This window comes from Chrysochloris asiatica, unplaced genomic scaffold (assembly GCF_000296735.1).
Source record: "Chrysochloris asiatica unplaced genomic scaffold, ChrAsi1.0 scaffold00081, whole genome shotgun sequence".
NCBI lineage: Eukaryota > Metazoa > Chordata > Mammalia > Afrosoricida > Chrysochloridae > Chrysochloris > Chrysochloris asiatica.
In genome coordinates, this window is record NW_006408599.1 from 613,252 (window position 1) to 633,628 (window position 20,377).

At 40.7% G+C, this 20,377-nt stretch overlaps 1 protein-coding gene and 1 pseudogene across 1 annotated transcript in view; one reads left to right on the plus strand and one right to left on the minus strand.

Annotated features, from left to right (window-relative positions):
- Positions 1 to 4,825: 4,825 nt before the first annotated feature.
- Positions 4,826 to 20,377, minus strand: part of MRRF (mitochondrial ribosome recycling factor) — a 67,704-nt gene continuing 52,152 nt past the window's right edge. Inside the window, exons 5-6 of the mRNA XM_006865654.1 lie at positions 15,707 to 15,866; positions 4,826 to 5,067 (exon numbers count right to left, since the gene is read on the minus strand). Coding sequence (XP_006865716.1) covers positions 4,990 to 5,067; positions 15,707 to 15,866 — 238 coding nt within the window. The 3' untranslated portion in view covers positions 4,826 to 4,989. The remainder of the gene's footprint in view (positions 5,068 to 15,706; positions 15,867 to 20,377) is intronic.
- The window catches only part of LOC102830605, a 10,295-nt pseudogene continuing 5,883 nt past the window's right edge, over positions 15,966 to 20,377 (plus strand).

The following is a 20,377-nucleotide window of genomic DNA, read 5'->3' on the forward strand; positions in this document are numbered from 1 at the left end:
TTGGAATAGGCATAAATACATTCTCTTCCAATCAGTCGACCAGATAGTTGTCTTCCAAATTTCTTGGCAGAGATGAGTGAGTGCCTCCTGTACGGACTCACTTTTTTGAGAGATTTCTATTTTTATTCCATCAATTCCTGGAGCTTCGTTCTTTGCCAATTCCTTCAATGCACCTTGGAGTTCTTCTTTCAGTATCATTGGCTCTTGAATGATGCAGAAAGCATCAAAAGAAGATGGAAGGAATACATAGAGTCACTGTAACAATGATTGTTGTTGTGAAGTGCCATCGTGTCGATTCCGACCCATAGCAACCCTGTATAGGGTTTCCAAGGAGAAACTGGCTAGCTCGAACCACCAACCTTGCAGTTCAAACAACTTTGCAGTCTGACGCATTAGCCCACAGCGCCATACCAGGACTTCAACAATGACTGTTAGCCACTATTAATTTTATTAGCGTCCTGGTGTGGCACTGTGGCATAAAGCACTGAATCACAAGGTCGGTTTGAACCATAAGGTCAGTGATTCAGATTCACCAGCTGCTCCTTGGAAACCCTATACAGGGTCACTATGAGTCGGAATCGACTTGATGGCACTTAATAATTATTTTTATCAGCAAGCAGGGGCTTTGGAGTAGTATCTTAGAAGAAGGGAGTACTGTGGTTGGAGCGGAAGCCTGGGAAAGAGTAGAGTAGAAGGAACGCCTGCCCTGGGAACCAGGTGCAAACCCAGTCAGAGCCGTGGTCAGTTTACAGAGGAGCTGTCTTGGGGGGAGTGTGGATTTCAGTCAGGGGCAGTAGATAAGATCACAGAGGAGTCACTGTACTTAGGGGGTTGAGGGGGTACTTGTCAGGAGCCCTAGTCAGTAACAGAGGAGCTGCCATACTAGATGATACTTCAGCCGCAGTCAGTAACAGAGGAGCTGCCATACTAGATGATACTTCAGCCGCTTTTGATCTCTGGAGGCCAAGGACAGCATGGGATTAGGGAGCGGCCTTTTCCCTGCCTCTTTAGGGAACCCAGGCAGCATGCTCAGGTCCTAGTCCTCTGTAACAGACACTGGTATTTCGGACTGTGGGAACCTGGGTACGAGAAGAGGAGTATGATGGTGCCAATGGTAGTGGATACCATGTGCGGCTGCCTTTAGCAGATTTAGAAATCATGTGGAGGGCCTTAATAAGCAGGTGAGTAAGTAGTAGAGAACCTTTGGGTTCCTGATGTAAATGTGTTCATTGGTATTCAAACCCTTACAACTGGGCAAACATTTTTTCAACACCTGCTTTGCGCCAAATACTATACTGGTCAGGGGATGCAAACTTAAAATCTATCAAGATTACCCCTTTGAGTCCCAAAAAAACAGTCACCAAAATGTTCTGACATGATCCCTCTGCCTTAAATTCAACTGGCCCAGCAAATCCCCTTGGAATCTGTTTTGATTGGAGGTTTGTGTTTTTTTTTAAGAACTTTTTTTTGAAGGCACCCTAGAGACTAAGACACATGTATTTACTGAGAGAGCTTGTCTGCAGCCATCCACTGATCACAGAGGCATGTTTAAACACGTTTTATTTGGAAGAAACCTTTTCGTGTATGAACTGGAACCTTATTAGCAATACTTCTTGACTTACTTACCTTCAGTTCAGGTTTATACACAAGATGGATGAAACAGTGACCACAAGAAAGGAATACGAGACAGGGACCATCACTTATTTGTTCATTCAAGGGACACTGAATGTCCTCTATGCAAAAGCAATTTTCTTATACATCTAATCTCTAGTCCTAACCTGCTGAGGTTAAACACCAAATCACTACTATTAATACTGCAGGTAAAGAAAGGGTAAATAGGTTCTATTAAATGTTCACCTTGGGTTGAGAGAGAAAGAGCAGGATTTACCAAACAAATATTTTCTCAAAAAAAAAAACAGTCATATTCAAATAGAAACATGTGCCAATGCATTTAAATCATTTTTGTTTTGTTTCTTAAAGAATATATGGACTACTGTGTTGCACTAAAACAGAAGGGATCGTATCTAGATGCACACATGGAGAAATGGTTCTGAAACGTTGTTGGATAGTAAAAAGCAAGTCTTAGAATAGGAACAGAATCATCCCTCTCTTCTATTAATTACATATGCATAGAGAAAGGTCAGGAAGGATACACACCTAATTGTAGAGAGGAGTAATATTGGGGACTTGAGAAAAGTTTCTTTAACTTTTTACATCCAGCTTCTTTTGTCATTTGCAACACACACACACACACACACAGGAAAAAAACAAGAAAAAGAAAACAAGTTTCTGAATCCTATTTGGCCTGAATTTTTCACAGGACTTTGAAAGCTGCTGAATGGAATAAAGGAGGTGGCTAATTCTTCTGGCAAGTGAGAGAATTTCCATATCCAGCTTTTCTTTTTTAAAGAGAGAGAGACTCGGGGAGAATGAATTGCTCCAGCAGTATTCATTACTCAGCACATCCAAACAGGTAGTCTCATTCTCGCCTCTACCACCACTGCAGCCTGAAACACAGAGCAACAGAGAAACCCTTTGATAAATGTCAACTGAAATTGAGCAATCAGCTGAAAGTCATTTGCTGAGCTGCCTGACTGCCCTGGGCTCGAGGTTTTCCTTTATTCATTTATCATGAGATGCAGCTTTGGCCAACATACACACAGGAGAGAAATTGTTGACATGTGGAACCCAAGTACAGAAAATCTTTCATTTTCTCCCCCGTCTGTTCACCAAATAAGTTTTTGTTTATTTAAAGACTACAGAGGATTTGGCTGTTAAGAACCAAATGCCTTTGGAGTGGAGTTACAACATAATTTATCATTTCCTCTGTTTATTAAAAAATCCTGCATCTTTGAGAAGAACATTTGCAGTAAGTGGGGGATTTTGACCACTCATGAAAAGACTGTTGCAAAGTCCCCACCATGTGGCTTAACTCCCAAAAGACTCCTAAATTACTATTTCTATCCTTGTCTTTCCCACCGGGATAACTGATGAGAGGGTGATGGCCACTTAAGGGCTGAGAACGGGGTTTGAGGTCAGGTAAGCAGAGCAGAAGATTGGGTTACCTTCTTTCATCTTCAACCTAATTCTGATTTTGACCCCTTACTGGCTGACTGGTACCAGGATGAGCAGTGAGAAGCACCGCTCTTACTATCTGTATCCTGGGACAGAATCTGGGAGGAGTCAAACAGCAAAGAGAAGTGGATTCTGCTTCAAAGAAACTGAGTCATGTCCAGCTGTTGCTGAAGTGGGCTCTACTCTGAATGCAGACAACTGGCAGAATGGAATGAACTCTTTCTACCCAAGACATTTAGATAGCAACTCATCCAAGGCACCATGCCGGGGTCTCATCTTCTGCATTTATTTCCAGTATGTAGCAGTAACTCTGCTACAAGCTGGAAATGCGCAGTTGGTGCTCACTGAAGGTGCTCACTGAAGGTTTATGAAGAAGGCAGTAGGATGCAGTGAGAGAGTACATGCTTTAGAATCAGGCCTCAATTTGAATCCTAATTCTGCCACTTGCTAGCTGTGTGACCCTGGATGAGAAACTTCATCTCTCTGTGTTCTTCTCTCTCTGTAAAATAGACTGACAAGTCTTGCTGTGCACAAGTGTTTAAAGGATTACAGATAATGAAACCTTCTGTCATTTACTCGGTAGGTTTTGATACTTTTGGGGCAAGTTACCTAACATTGTCAAGTTTCATTTTTCCTATTTGTAAAATGGAGATGATACAAGTTACCCTTCAAGTTTACTAGTTGTTGTTGTTGTTAAGTGTCATTGAATCGGAAACGACCCTGTACAAGGTTTATAAGAGTGACAGGTGAGTTTGAATCACCAACCTTGTGATTTAAATTGACCTTGCAGTCCAGTGTTTTATCTCACAGAGCCACACATAAAGACGAAAAATGATGTCTACAATTGTGTCTGGCTCATGGTGGCTTTATTATGAATGAATGAGAAAATACTGGGAGGGTAAAAAAAGAAAAAACTCAGTAACCAAAGATGAACCACAGCAAACCATTTGTCTGTCAACAACAGCCAGGCCCAAGGGGAAAGGCATCTCATTCTAAGAAAAGGTTGAGAGCTAGGGCAAGAATAGAAAATGCCAGAAAAATAAGAGGTCAGAATTCACTGAGTACATTCAATCATAACACATATATTTGAGTACCTGCTATGCTCTAGGCACCATGCTGAGTTCTGAGGGTACACAGGCTAACTTGCAAACAGAACAAGTGGAGCTCAGATAAAAGCAGTGGATGGTCCTATGAGAGCCAGAACCAGAGGGGGTCCTAGGTGAACAGAAGGAAGACTTCCTGGGAGTAGTGACAGCCACACTAAGACCTACAGGATAAACAGGACTGTCCAGGTCAGGCAGAATGGAAGAATGGTCCAGGTACATAATATGGCATGTGAAGATGGCTCAGAGTCAAAGCCAAGCACTGCAGTGGTTGCTTCATATCCAGGTCCTTAGAGATTGTCAATCAAGACCAACTCTACCCTTTTCTTTGTGGCTTTTATTCTTTCCCATTTATTTAGCGTTTTATTCGGTGAAAAGGAACCGGGAGCAAAGGTGTTTAATCACAGGTGAAGGTCCACATCAGCTCAAGCAGAGTTCAAGGCAGACACAGGACCAGACTGCTTGCTTATTGGAAAAGGAGGTTTCTGAGACAAGAACAAAAGCACTACCCTGCCAATGGCCCTAGCACCTTGGCGTTGTTACAGTCAAGGCAAATGCCCCCAAGTAAGCACCCTCTGCCAGCAACAAGTATTCTCCGAAGGCCACCCAGGACAGCAGGCCCAAAGCACAATGGGATGGGCATGAGACAGGAGGAAAAGAGTCTGGGTGCCCCACTGGAAGGCTGAGCTTCACAAGGACCAACAACTGAGTGGGTGGCCAGGCTTCCATGTGATGGTGAGAGAGGTCCCAATTTGCACTCATGAGATCACTAGAAACTGGGCTCTGGAGTGCTGCTGGTCCCTGTGGGCTTTTATCCAAGGAGTTCTTTGGTCTTCACTGTCAGATGCCTGTCCAACTCTGTAACTGTGTCATCGGCCATTTGGCTGATCTGCAGAAACAGAAATTAGACAGTCGAATCACTAGGGATGGAAACAGATGGGGATAAACATGGCAGAACTACACACAGGGTTAAACCCACCAGCTACTCTTAGAAACCCTACACCGGGTCACAATGAGTCGGAACCGACTGGATGGCACACAACAATAACAAATGAACAGGGTATTTGGGAAATACTCATAGTGACAGAAGCTCCCATTAATTCCTAGTCAGGAATTTTATATACACACTTATTTATTCCTAACAACAATCCCATTATATATATAGTATATACTACCTACATAGTATAGTAGTGTTGGAGGAGAATATTGAAAGTACCATAGGCGGCCAAAAGAACAAACAGATCTGTGTTGGAAGAAGTGCAGTCAGAGAGCTCCTTGGAGGCCAGGATGGCCAAACTTTGTCTCTCATACTTTGGTAAGGTGGAGGGCCACAGAAAAAGAGAAAACCCCCCAGCAAGATGGATTGGCAAAGTGGCAGCATCAATGGGCTCAAGCGTGGCAACAATTGTGAGGTTGGCCCAGGATCGGGCAGTGTTTCGTCTGCTGTGCATAAGGTCACTAATGAGTTAGTACCAACTCGATGGCACCTAACAATAACAACAACATAATATATGTGTGTGTGTGTGTGTGTGTGTTTATACTATTTTCTCCACAGTTTAGATGACAAAACTTAGGTAGTTAGATCATTTAATCAAAGATAAACGTCAAGTAGCAATGACAAAATCTAAGCTGGGAAGTTTGATTCCATGTCCCCAAAATTTTCAGTATTATATAATACAGAGATGCCAGCCTTATTCATTTTTAATGAAATCCTAGAATTTCCTATAACTCAGACACTGTGTTATATATAAAGCATTCATACTACTCGATTTAAAAATATATTAAGATCCCAATAGTTAAGCAAAAATAAAAAGACTTGAAAAGCCATGAAGTACATCTGGTTAACAAACATAGAAAAATCAATAAACACCAAAGAAATGCAAATTAAAAGAAGATACAATTCAACTATCATCAGCAAAATGTGATGTTATGGTTTTTAATTACAACATCCAACATGAGCAAGCTACAGCGAAACGGATAAGCTGATGCATCCATTGATAGGAATTAAAATTGATGTAAAAGTCTATAGCACTAAACCCAAAATCTCTCAACTAGGAAATTACCACAAAACAAGATCTGAAAATATTTTCTTAAATTCTGTATGCAAAGATTCTTATTCCAGCATTATTTATAATAATAATAAATAAATAGAAGTATTTAAAGTAAAACCAAACCTACAAGATTGAAAATAGGGAACCAGAGATATCAATGTATAATGAAGTCAACTACAAAGCAAAAAGAGGGAATAGTGCAGATATAGAACTTCCAAATGGCAAGGAAGTCAAGTAGATTTCAACAGTAAACAGACTGTTTTAAGCAGGGAAAAAAATTAACAAATTTTCGGGTAACCACAAAGAAAAATAATACACCTGCATATGAAATTAAAAAATGAGCAAAATCAGAAAGACTTAGTAAACATTAACACAACAGAAATGAAAATTAAAAAGAAAACCCACAAACAAAATGAACTCAGCATAGAAAATTGTATGCAACAAAAAAAAATCCAACAGCACCACAAAAACACACAGAAATGGCAACAATCAATGCATACCTATTGATAATTACACTGAATGTATAAATGGATTAAATGTACCAGTCAAGAGACATAAAGAGCAAAATAGATAAGAAAACAAGATCCTTCAACATGCTGTCTGCAAGAGAATTATGAAAAAGGTGAAAACAACCTAAATGCCCATCAAAAGGAGAATGGTTAAACAAACTTTGGTACATACACACAATGGAATACTACAAAATGTTGAAGAATAATGATGATTTTGTAAAATACCTCACAACATGGTTGAATTTGGAAGACACTATGCTGAGTGAAATTAGTCAATCACGAAAGGACAAACAGGTCTTCTTAATAAAACAATCTATGATGGTTAGGGGGAGAAGAGAGGAAAAATTATTCATGGGCTAGGGAGTAGGACTTCTGATGTGGGGCTGCCGGTCAATGCGGTAAACTGCAACATCGGTGTGGGCCGTTAAGGCTGGCAGTTCCAACTCACCAGCTGCTCCTTGGAAACCCTGTACAGGGTCGCTATGAGTCGGATCCTGACTCGATGGCACTTAGCAACAACAACATGTTAACATGGGTGACAGGAAGGCAATGTACAACAAGAGGGAGGTTGGCAGAGGACAGATGAAGGTAGCAGGAAACACGGGGAGGAATGCAATTGTTAAAGAGAATAGAGGTAAATGCTATTAACTGTTGGTACATGGAGGGGATTGCAACCATGTAGTGAAGAAAAGTATATGATTTGTTGAATGTGAAACTGATGATCTACTCTGCAAACCTTAACTCAATTCACAATAAAAAGTTCAAAAAAAAACAAAATTATACAAGGAGGAAGTTGTTGAGTATATGTTGTTATTAAGTGTTGTCAAGTCGGTTCCGACTCACAGTGACCCTGTATAGAGTTTGGAGAAGAAGCTGATGGGTTTGAACAGCTGAATTTGTGGTTACCAGTCCAATAATATGTATCCAAACAGTGCTACAAACATTGTTAAAATTGGATTTTCTTGGGGGCAGGGTATAAATATGAAAACAGTTCATTATACATCTCTGAAATGTATGGATGTTTTGTAGCAAGCACGGATTGCTTTTTTAACCAAGAAGAAAAGTATTGTTTTTCAACATTTCAAGACATTATTTCTAATATTTTTAAATGATCATGTTACCATGTAAATTCAAGAGCAAGCAGGTCACAAAATTACAGCAGAAATTATTACAAATACACACACAAAAAATGTACATATTTTAAAACGAGAAGTCAACTTGCCAAAACATTAATAGTGATGTTACCGTTTAGTGATGGGAACACGGGTAATAAGTTAGTCATGTGTGTATCTGTTATACCCAGCCTAAGACCTCATAGATAGCAAGTGCTCAGGAAATAGTTATGAAGTGGATATTCACAGTCTTCTTTTCCAGATTTTCTGCAATAGCATGTATTCCCCTCTAAGGATGAAAACTAAACACAATCCCATTTAGTAAGTGCTACGGCCTCCCTCCCTTGTCTAAATGGAACCTATGGCAGGAAGCCTGAGGCAGAAAGCTGTGAAGTGGGCAGCCTGGTACCCAAAATCTGTGTACTCAGCAGCATAGTGGCTGTTTGACATTTTTATATGTAGACCACAGGCCTTGGCCAAAAATCGGGAACTGAAAATGCACTGGAAAGGGCAGAAATGAAAAGGGACTTGAGCAACTGGTCCCAAGCAACAGTCAGGATGCGATCATAGCAACAACTGTGCATTTTTACACTGGGAAAGCAAAGGTGCAGGGTGGAGGAGGGCACTCTGGAAAGTGGCTGGGCCCTCCTCACAGAAACCCTTGAGATGCTTCTGCCCTTTGCAACTGCCTTGCATCGGACAGACGCGGTGGCAGGCAGCACTCCAGCACCTGTGGGCCTGCAGCTTAGACCAGCCTGGACCAGCCAGGACCGAGGGCTGCAAGCCTGGAGAAAATGGATTTGCGAGCAGCTTGGGGACAGATGGGAACAGGCAGGGCAGCATCTGCTATCAATTTGATACAGAGGTGCTGGGTTGGTTTCTCAGCACTGTGTAAGTCACTTCCCCAGTCTGAGTCTCCACTGGAAACGTTAGTCCCTTCTTTGGGGGAGTACCGGTCGTTGTGAGGGTTAAACAACATCATGCCTATGCAACAAGCACTTTTAAAACTGGCCATCTGCTATGCAAATGCTGTTTATGTCACTATGATTTTTATGATCACTTGTGATTTCTTTTTAATCAATGAAAGTGTTTACTGACTCTCTTTTCCATCTTTATCAGCTTTCTTACAATGATGCTTAACAGCAACAACAGTATCAGCTACCACATACTGAACACGGGGATAAACTTGACCTACCTTTTCTCACATAATCCTCACACCATTTGAAAAACTATTATTATTCCTTTTGATATAGACTATGAATATTAATTATTTTGTATGACCCAAACAAAAACCCACAGCTGTTGAGGTGATTCTGAGTCACAGCGAACCAATAAGACAGGTAGAACCACCCGATAGGGTTTCTGAGGCTGTGACTCTTTATGGATGCAGACTACCTTGTCTTTCTTCCGTGGAGCAGCTGGCAGATTAAAACTGCTGACCTTTCAGTACAGAGCCCAACCCACTGCACAACCCAGACTTGACAGTTACACAGTATTTCATACTACGTGAAAGTATTTTGCCTTCTGGCACTTCATTTAACTCCAGCAATCTCACATACACTCTCTAAGGCAGCTGGGTCAGGAATTATTTCCATCCTAGAGAGGAGGAAACCAAGGCATTGATGGATAACGGATCTGCCCAAGACGTGACTGAGTGCAGAGCTAACCCGTTCCCCACAGCCAGTTTAGTGCTCTTGCTCCTTTGTCAGGGCCATAGCATGTGGCCTAGTCCTTCCTCACCCTAGGTGGGCCATGTAAGGGGATCACAGCAGTCAATTCAGTCTCAGATCCAGGCACAAGGTTGGGAGAGGAGTGAGATGGACAGACAGAGCAAACAATTACTGAGGACCAGCAACCATACCAGCCATTTTAAAGTATGTGTGTCATTTGATCCTTATACTGATCTTATGAGACAGGACTACTGCCCCACACTTACAGATAAAGAAACAGAGGGGTCAGAAAGGTTGAGAAGTGAAAGAGTTAGGATTTGAATCCAAGTCTGACTCCATAACAACAGATCACATCATTATAATAAGCTGCCTCATAAAGGTTATAACATAACCATCAATATTATCATTGCCATCATAATCATCACCACCATCACATTTGCTGGTTACAAGTTCAGGAAAACGAAAGACAAGACCAGAGAAGGGGCATAGCAGGGGCACCCAGGACACTCCTGAAGCAGGTCTGGAAACGAGTCTGCTTTCCTAAGGCCCAGATCCAGATAATCATGATGCTCCCACCCACTGCCTCCCCAAGCGCAGCCTCCCTGCCTCATTTGCTGAAAGCCTTTTCCTCCTTCAGCCCACTAGCACCCAGCTTCCCTCATTTCAGAGCTCTCTGTTTCTCAGAGAAAGGCGGCAGTGAAAGGATCTTGGCCAGAATTATCAGTGGTTTCTGCCAAGTGCTTTAATATTCCGCAGGCCTGTTTATGGCACAGAAAGTTAAGGTGAGACAGCAGGCTGGCAGATGGCAGAGTCTTGAGTGGGCAGGCCCTGGTCTTCTTTAGCAGCACTGTCCTGGCTGAGGATAGTTTGGCAGGGGTGAGAGGGATGAAGGTCAGAAAGGATTACACGGATGGACCTACAACTGAATATTTTCATTCTTACACGACAAAGATGAAACATTTTTATAATAGTGTTAAAAATCTGAACCCAAAATAATTTTGGATAAGATTAACTTTACAAAACATAAAATTACATTGCTCACATTCCCAGTACCTAGAATAATCAATCACTGCTAATATTCTGATGTGCATAAGCAATCCATCTTTTTCTGTAATGTAACTTTTCTTTATAAAAATGGAATCATACCTGTTATACTACTTTATAAGCTACCTTTCAAAAGAATTAAAATAAAAACAACTTTATAATGTCTGTAAAACGTTTTATTAACTGTCTGTATATGTAAATCCCACTGAATAGATGTAAAACAATCTGCTTTCCCACTGTTAGAAATTTAGTTTCCAGTTTTCTACTATGAATAAAACATTGAGAAATGTCCCTATAGAAAAGATTCTTGAAGATTTAAAAAAAAACAACAACAACAACCCCTAAGTCATTGAATCAGAAGGATATGAGGAAGCTTCAAAAAGTTCCTGGAAAAAATTGAATTTAAAGATAATGAAAATTTTCCATGAACTTATTGAACCCTCTCATATGGCTTTTGATATATACCGGCATATTATCTTCTGAAAAGGTGTAATGGATTTACAGAAATAAGTTTAGCCTTTCTGTGGAATGTACAAGGAAAAGCAATACTTCCAAGGTAAGCAACATTTTTTTAAGCTCACATTAAAATTCTAGGCACAAGTGTTAGTTAAGAAAGGCAAAAGTTTTTTTAAAGTACATATGCACATACCTAGAAACTCTGCAAGAGATTAAGGAAGCACACCTCCAGTACTTAAAGAATATGCAGTCCCTGTGAGACATAATGCCACACTTGGAACACTAACCAGAGGAGATCACCTCAGCAAAGATTTATATTCACTGCAACCTTGTTTATAATAACAAAAAAGATTTTTAAAACCAAATGTCTAATAAGAGGGCTTTTGAAAGCAAATTACAGTATAATCACCAGACGGGACTATTTTGTAGCCATTAGGAATGGTTGGTTTCAAAGAGCTTTTACAGGCTCAAGAAAATGCTAGTGGTTTTAATGATAAACAGAAAATGAAGAGCTGAACACAAAACTGTATATATATAATAAGTTTTCAACCATGCTAACAACTAGATAATTTTAAAATAACAAAAGAAGAAGAAATATCCCAAAATGTTAACAGCAGTTGTTTCTGGGATGTGGGATTATGTGGTGAATTTTTCCCGTTTTTAAAAAACGTACTTTTCTGTACTTTCTACGTTTCCTACAATGAGCGTACATTCCTTTAATAATCAGGAACAAAGTAAGCAAATAAATTTTTTAAACCTTTTGATGAAGCAACAATCAGCCACTGTACCTCACTTAAAATAAAAACAAAAACCAGATAGACATTTTCTGTTGGAAAAAAAAGAAAAAAGACAAAATCAAGTGTATACTAAACTGTCACTTGAAAAATTTCTTACCCAGATTTTTAAATGGATGACCATAAATGAAGTTATTAACAGGAATAGTAATAACTAACATTTAAATAGTAATATTGCAAATAATACAGATCATTGCACTGGAACACCAGCCATGAAATATCATGTAATATATACAGTATCATTTTCTTTTGTACTATTACATGTAAGTTTAGAGAAAGAACTAGAAGGCGGTATACTAAAATGTCAACAGTGGTCATCTTGAGGTGGTGAGATTTTAAGTTGTTATTATCGTCTTCATTTAAAAAAACGATAGTAGACAAGTACAGGCTCTCATATTAGATAAAAATAGTAAAGCTATCTTCATTTGGAAAAACAGTGAGTCAACAGTAAGAAGCACCGGGGAACACATATCTCCTCTGAAGAGGAAGGTAAAAAGCCAGTGCTAAGCAGTGAAGGCTTCCAGCTAGCTCTTTTTTTTTTTTTTAATTAAATGTTTTTATTTTGCATTGAGTGAAAGTTTACAGGGCACATCATCAGCTTCACATTCAACCATTCATATAGCTTGTTTCATTACATTGATTATTATCCCCTCCATATATCATCAGTTTACAGTGTTTCTCTCTATCCTCTTTAGCTTTTTTTTTTTTTTGGATGGGGGCGGACTTGGCTTTTTGGAATTTACAGTCTCAGCTTTTAGGGAAGGTTTTTACATTTGTCTGTGGATATCCAGGGTTCATGTATGAGATTACTAACAAGCATTACTGAATAATCAGATGAGGGACAGTTTGCTATGTCTACTAGGTGGCTAGAGTCTGATCCTCAGAGCCTATGGTTTGGACGGTCAACAACGCTTGGGCCCACAGGGGCTTGGCCTCCTGACCGGGTCTGTACTGTCTGCATCTGAGTCCTCCTTATTTATTGATTGTTTAAGGGACGCTGCCTGTCTTAGGTGGTCAGTGCGAATTCCTCAGTCTTACCAGTCATTGAGACTCATTGCATCCAGCTAGCTCTTTTTAAAAGGTTTTTCAAAAGTACAGGTTACGCTGCGGTCCCTAGCTTAGCTTCTCATTCTTCCTTTTTCAAGGACAGGTGAGCTCTGGCTCCAGAGGCAGACATCCTAACTTGCTAAGTGAAGGGGGCCTGAAGTTTACCAATAGGCTTACTACCCAGAAGCAGGGTAAAAAAGCAAAATGTGAAATGCAAACCCTGAAAGGCAAACAAATAGCTGGCTCAGGTGGGGCCAGGGCCCAGACTCTGAAGAGACCGAACTAGTTAGTGCTCAGAAAAGGCTAGCCTAGTCTCCTCTTTTCTATACTGCAGGGAAAGAGGAGAACAGAAAGAAGACAAGAAAAAAATGCTAATAATACTTTCCAGCATCACCAGGGCAACACTCCAAGGTAGAAATCACCAACTCCTTTTGACAGAAGAAAGAGATTCTAAGGTGTCAAGTAACTTTCCCAAGGTCAGGGTACACTAAGAATCAAATACAACCAACAGATTTCTAACTGGTGTAAACTGGGAAACTGCTGTGTCATTACCTTCCATGTCTGCCTGAACAGAGTCATCTGGAGAGTTGTTAAAAACACACATTCCTGGGCAGATCTACTGAATCAGAAAGTGCAGGAGCAGGGCTCACGAGGAGTCCTGGGGTGTGGCGCTGTGGGTTAATGCACTGGACCATAAGGTCATTCTGAACCACAAGGTCAGTGGTTCAAACTCACCAGTTGTTCCTCGGAAACCCTATGTTGTTGTTGTTTAAGTGCCGTTGAATTGGTTCTGACCCATAGTGACCCTGTATAGGGTTTCCGAGGAGCTTGAACCGCTCACCTTGAGGTTCACACCTACTTTGCAGTCCAGTGCATTAACCCACAGTGCCACATCAGGACTCCTTGGGAAAGTCTTACATTATGCTAAACACTACAAATTTTATCTCCTAAGTAGGAGCCCTGATGACTCAGCTGCTAACTGAAAGGTTGGTTGTTCAAGCCCACCCAATGACAATCTACTTTTATAAAGATTGTTGTTGTTGTTGTTAAGTGCTGTCGAGTCGATTCTGACCCATAGCGACCCTGTATAGGGTTTCCAAGGAGCAGTTGGTGAACTTGAACCACCGACGTTGCAGCTCAAACAACTTTGCAGTCTGAAGCATTAGGCCACAGCACCACACCAGGACTCCTTTATAAAGATTACAACCTAGAAAATCCAATGGGGCAGTTCTATTCTGTTAAATAGAGCTGTTTCAAGTTGAAAATGGACTGACAGCACACATCACATATATATTGGTAAATGCAGTATGTTGTTTGTTGTTGTTAAGTGCTGTCGAGTCAGTCCCAACTCCCAGTGACCCTGTATAGGGTTTCCAAGGAGTGGTTTGTGAGTTTGAACCGCCAACTTGTGGTTCAAACTCACCTTGCAGTCCAGTGCTTTAGCCCACAGCACTACACTAGGAATCCAAATGCAGTATCTATCTGCACTGTAAGTCCATTCTCCTGTATCACTGGGTTCAGATCATCCTTTCCTGGATAGATTTCTACAATAGCTTTTCTAAGCTCCCTGTCTCTGGTCCTGCCCCCTATACTGGCCACCACAGTCATCTTCAGAAACGCAGGTCTTCTCTCTCCCTCCACTGAAAAAAACCTTTCAAGGGAGTTACTATTTCAGAATCACAAGGGAATTGGTTTTTGAGAACAGGGCCCCAAGTATCTGTATTTTCATAAGCTCCTCAGGTGATCATAATGCTACGGCAGATTACTTATTGCTCAATACATATTCATTCCTTCCCCAGGCTCCAGTGAACATATATTTCCCTGTCCTGGCAATACTGGTCTGGACTAATAAGACTTGATTTGGCCAATGGGATGTGAAACAGATAAGAGGAGACACTTAAAAATATGCTAGAGTAGTTGGGTTTGCTCCTTGGCATCTACTATTACCATGAAAAGATTCCCTGGATAGTGTGCTGACCCTGGTGGAATTTTGAGAGATATGTACAGAGGACTTGAACTCAATTCAAGATCTGAAGCCAAGCCCAGTTAGCCAGCCTAGAATCGCTAAATCCCAGCTGACTCACAAAAATGAGAAGCAATGCTTACTGGTGAGTTTTGAGGTGGTTTGCTATGTAGCATTACTGTGGGTGAATGATACAGATGCACAATTCATGTGGGAACCTCTGGACATGCTAACGTTTGAACTCCTCAACCTGGTATTAAAGACCTTCTATGGCAGGGTCATTTTGTCTTCTCCATCCAATACCTAATCTCATTCTAGGTTCAAGCCACAATGAGCAAACTGAGTACCGCTCTTTTACATCAGCATGCATTTGCACAGACTCTTCTACTTGGTCCCATCTTTTCTCTTCTCCAGCTTTTCCTTTAAGATTTGTTCAAGTGCCACTATGTGGCACACTGAGAACATTAAGTGCTCATTTCTCAGTACCCAGAAACCCATGACAGACTGGAGAGCAAAGAGTATAGGTGCTGAAATCAGTCTGCCAGTCTTGGGGCCCAATACTACCATTTATCAACGGTGTTACTTTGAGCAAGTTACTTTCCTCACTACCTACTTCACAGCTTTGTACTAACGGGTAAATGAAACTATGGAAGTGATCAGCAGTCTGGCACACAGTAAAAATTCAGGAGTATCCTTCCCTCCTCCGTATTTCCAGGGTCCAACACGGTGCTAGGTCTAGAGCAAGGGCTCAATCAATGTTGATCATGTAGATGAAAGAAACGGGAACATTCTGTTTTAATTTTCTTCACTTGAGGCATGTACAAACTAGTTACTGGGTCAGACACATATACCCAAAACTCCTTCTGTTGGCAAGAGTAGTACCTGTTTCTCTATGAGCCTAATGGTGTCCTCTGAGACTTTGTCCTTGGATTTCTTCAGCTTATTCATTGCGTTGGTACGAATCTTCCTTAAGGAATCTTTGGCCTTGTTAGTGCTCTGTTTGGCCAGTTTCACTAGCATTTCCCTGTGCTCTCTGGTTACTCTAATAAAAGACAAAAAGAACATTCAATAAAATCACTCCATACACAAACTACTGGCAAGGAATTTAACATTACTAACTTAGGACTCTTGACACGTACCCATGGGCGTGTTCAAGGTCAAGTACAGTTTCTGTGAGAACTAGTAAGAGTGTTGCTTTATAGAGTACAAGCTAGAGAACCTAAGTAGACATGGGGTCAAATCAAATCCTGGCTATGCCACACCTGACTTTCTCCCCAGGTTCCCGTCTGCCTAGTGAGGATTGTATCAGTACCTGCCCTAGTGAGGATGATGTGAGGATTAAACAAAAGGATGCAAATAAATCGGTTTTCATTATTAATCCTGGCATATTTTAAGCATCAACAAAAGGAGCAATTATTAACTCTACCTCCTTCTCTAAAGACATCAATGCAAATGAGTGATGAAGCTACAGGAACAGCATCATCTATAAATCACTCAAACAAGAAATACCCTTCAGAATCTTAAGGATAATTATTACAAATAGCTGGTGAATCCCCTCAAAAGTCAATATAACAACATGAATCCCATGTAACAAAAAGAACCACTGAATAACTTCCCTAAGTACCCACCACAGTGTCTGGCATAGTACAAATGCTTCAGGAATGGCAGCTATAATTACCATTAATATCCTTATCATAGTAACAACGAGGAACACAAACGAGGTATTTACATAGCATCTGGTGTGTAGCTCCTTACAACAACCCTGTGAGACAGTTATTACAATTTCTGTTGTACATTCCATCACAACAGCTTATCTAAGTAGCCTAGCAGAGTTGCCCTGACTTCCTTTCTTCATCATTTACACAATGAGTACTCACTACAGAGCAAAACCAGCGTTGGGTACTGAGGGTACTCCAATGAATACGAAACACTTTTGCTTTGCTCTTAGAGAGTGATAAGTAAACAGACAGTTACATTAGAATGTGTAAGGTGCTGTGGCAAGGAAACTGAGGAAGTTTCCACCACCACACGGAAGCAAAAACCTCGATTCTGAGTTTAGGGAGAGGGTAATAAGGGAAGGCTTCCTAGAGAAATGGCATCTAAACGAGGCAGGCATTACGTCTGCTCACTAGTGTTCTGGCTCTTATTCTTGCAGGCACATAGCAGGGATGTGCTTTCCTACCCCCTTTGCAGTTGATTGTGTCTGTAAAATATGAACAGAAATGAATGATGGGTGTCACATCAGGGCAGCTCTAAAGTCAGTGGGGGCTCCACTACATTTGCTTCCCATGGTCTCAGTCCCAGTTAAGGTGGGGGCTTCTATTAGCTTGGGTCCTAGAATGACTATGATGAATAGTCCCATCACAGAACATGAGTAAGAAATAAACTATTACAGACCACTGAGATTTTGAAGTTATTTGCTGTTGCAACAGAGCCTGCCCTATCCTGACTAATAATACCAAATAAGCATCTGAAGAATGAATTTGAGTTGTCATTCTTCAGTTGACAAGTTGTCAATAGGGGGTGGTGGTGGGTGGTTTCTAGGCAAAGGAAAGCACTTGTACAAAGGTGTAAGGTATGAAGACAGCACGTTTCATTTGAAGAACTGATCGGAGCACAGATAACAAAAAAGAGACTATGAGAACAGACAGTGAAAGCCCTGTCATGGAGGGTCTTAAGCCCAGTTTACAGAAGAAATGAAGCCCAAAGAAGTCCAGTATCATATACAATACCATTGATCTTAGTGTGACAAATTTCCTCTGGCCCTTGGGTCCTGAAGTGGGAATCACTAGTATGTGCTTCCAGCACCTCAAATATCCTTGGTTCTTGTTGTCTATGGATAGTCCCGTGTTTTGGGTAAATTTTCAATGTGGTGTTAAACATTTGGTGGCATCTATCTAATATTTCTCCCCAATAGAATTTTTTTTTTTTTTTAAAGGATAAGCTCTGAAGATAAAGTGGACAGGAGTGTTATATATAAATCTTTCTGTATTCAGTTACCGAAGATCCACTCAAAATAGAAATTAATTTATACAATTATCAACCCCTCTATATAAGGCAGAGAGCCCTGGTGGTGCTATAGGATAAGCACTGAACTGCTAACTGCAAGGTCAGCAAATCAAACCTAACAGGCACTCTGGGGGAGAAAGAAGAGGCTTTCTGCTCCCGATGATTTACAGCCTCGGAAACCTTACATAGAGTCACTGTGAGTCGGAAGTGACTCGAAGGTAGTGGTTTATATAAAGTAAGTAAGGTCACTGGGTGGTGCTTTTGACTGTTAACCCAAAGGCTAGCAGTTTGAGCCCATCCAGTGGTACCAAGGAGTCCTGGTGCGGTGCTTTGGGTAAGTGTAGGACTGCAAGGTCAGTTTAAACCACAAGGTCGGTGGTACAAACTCACTAGTCGCTCCTCAGAAACCTTATACTGGTTCACTATGAACAGGAACTGACTTGATGGCACTGAACAACAACAATGGCACCAAAAAAAAAGGCCTGGTGATCTTTACAGAAGAACAATTATAACCAAGACCCCTAAAGGCAGTTCTACTCTGGAACACAGGCTCTCCATGAGTCAAAATGGACTTGATATCCATGGGTGTTTGTTTTTGTTTTGTTTTTATGTAAAGCAGGCACTTTAAGCATGCTACCTCATGGATCCTCATAGCAACTCTTCAAACTAGATTCTGTTGTTGTTGTTAAGTGCTGTCAAGTCACTTCTGACTCATAGCGACCCTGTACAGGACTTCCAAGGAGTGGCTGGTGGGTTTGAACCACCAACCTTGAGGTTCAAAGTGACTTTGCGGTCCAGTGTTTGTTCTACAGCATCATACCAGGACTCTAAAACTAGATTCTAATACCCCCATTTTCCAATGAGAAAATTGCGACTCATATATGTTCAGTGACTTGCTCACAGGTATGAGTGGCAGTCCTGGGATTCAAACCCAGATCTTTCTGGTCTGTATTCTTTCCATGTATAATTCCATGCTTACTGCCTACTCCTTGTAATCTCTCTCAAATAAATCATGCACTGTTGCCATTACTGCTGCTTCCAGGCAAAAAGCTTTTCAAAGTCAGTAATATGAATCTTGGGGCTGAAAAGGACAAAACCACCATGTCAGGAGTTTAGGGATTTGGATCAGATCTTGTTACTTTTATGGTTTTTAATTCATTGAACAAAAATCATGCTGACATGTTTAGGTCTCTTTTTTGTTCTGCCAAAGCATATGTCAGTATAAGGAAGGAACAGGAAAATTAAAACTTGATCCATGGATTCAAAAAACTTAATCCTGCTGAAATACTAGGAGAGGCAGAAAATAAATGACTCCAAGTCTGTAAGAAACCTCTTAAACTGCTCTAAAAAGACGTTATTGAAGTATTTCAATCTTGTATTTCATATAAAAATTGAAATAGGTATCCTATTATTTAGCAACCTTTAATAAAAGAAAATAAAAATTACCTAACCAACTTTCTTTCCACTACATTGCTACATTTATATTTTTAGTAGGAGGAAAAAAATTATACATTTTAAATGTAAACAGAAACTCAAAAAAAATCTTGGAGCAAAAGACTGCATAAAGAAAATAAAATCATATTATATATAATTTGACCTCAATAAAATAGGTAAACTTATATTTACTAATACAAATGTGAGTACCCATATAAAATAATGTCCAATTATTACTGACATTGACAAAAACCTTAAAGTTTCAGGATAAAAATACAAAGGCAATAGTCAAAAGATTACTATGAGCAAATGAAGAGGAGGGCTCAGTGTGCAGGGAGAAAGCAGTGAGGAGAGAGGAGAGATGCTGGGCACAGGAACAGCTGAGAGGAAGAAAGGTATAGATGTGCTGGCTCAGATGCTGAGCTGAATGGTATCTGAATACAGCACCAGAAGCAGTGTGGGATGACAGAAAGGCATTAGTTTTTCAGTCCGATGGACCTGATTCTCACCTCTGTCACTCAGAAGCTGACTAACCTTGGGCAAAGTACTTAATCTCTCTGATCCTCAGTTTCCTCATCTCTAAAATGAAGATAACAAGGGCACTTAACAGAGTAGTAGGCGCGACATATGTAAAGTACCAATAAAGAGAGCAAGCTCGTAGTAGCCTTGAATAAATGATAGCACTTATGAATGTTTTAATCAAATGCACTTAATTACTTCCTCATGAAACAACAAGGGCACATCTGGTTTAGAAAAGAAACGTATTATATTATGGAAATACTTTAATTCCTTTCCAAACCAGTGATTAATACATCTGATCATCTCCATCTCACATTCATGCGATGCTGTGAGTCTATGCTAGAGTTTGTATGTTAGACTTCTGTACTCAGCCAGCTGGTTCTGAGCACCCACTCTGCACTTATCCAGCACTGGCTGAGCGCCCTGTTCTCCCAGCCATATCCTAGGCCAGGCTGAGGATCCTGATTCAGCTTCTCCAGAAGCTCATTCCCTTGGTCGCCTACTACTTAGAAAGAGAATGACTACTGTTAGGATTACAACAAAATGTGCAAAGATCTGGAATCAGAAAACCAAAAAGGAAGAACACGCTCA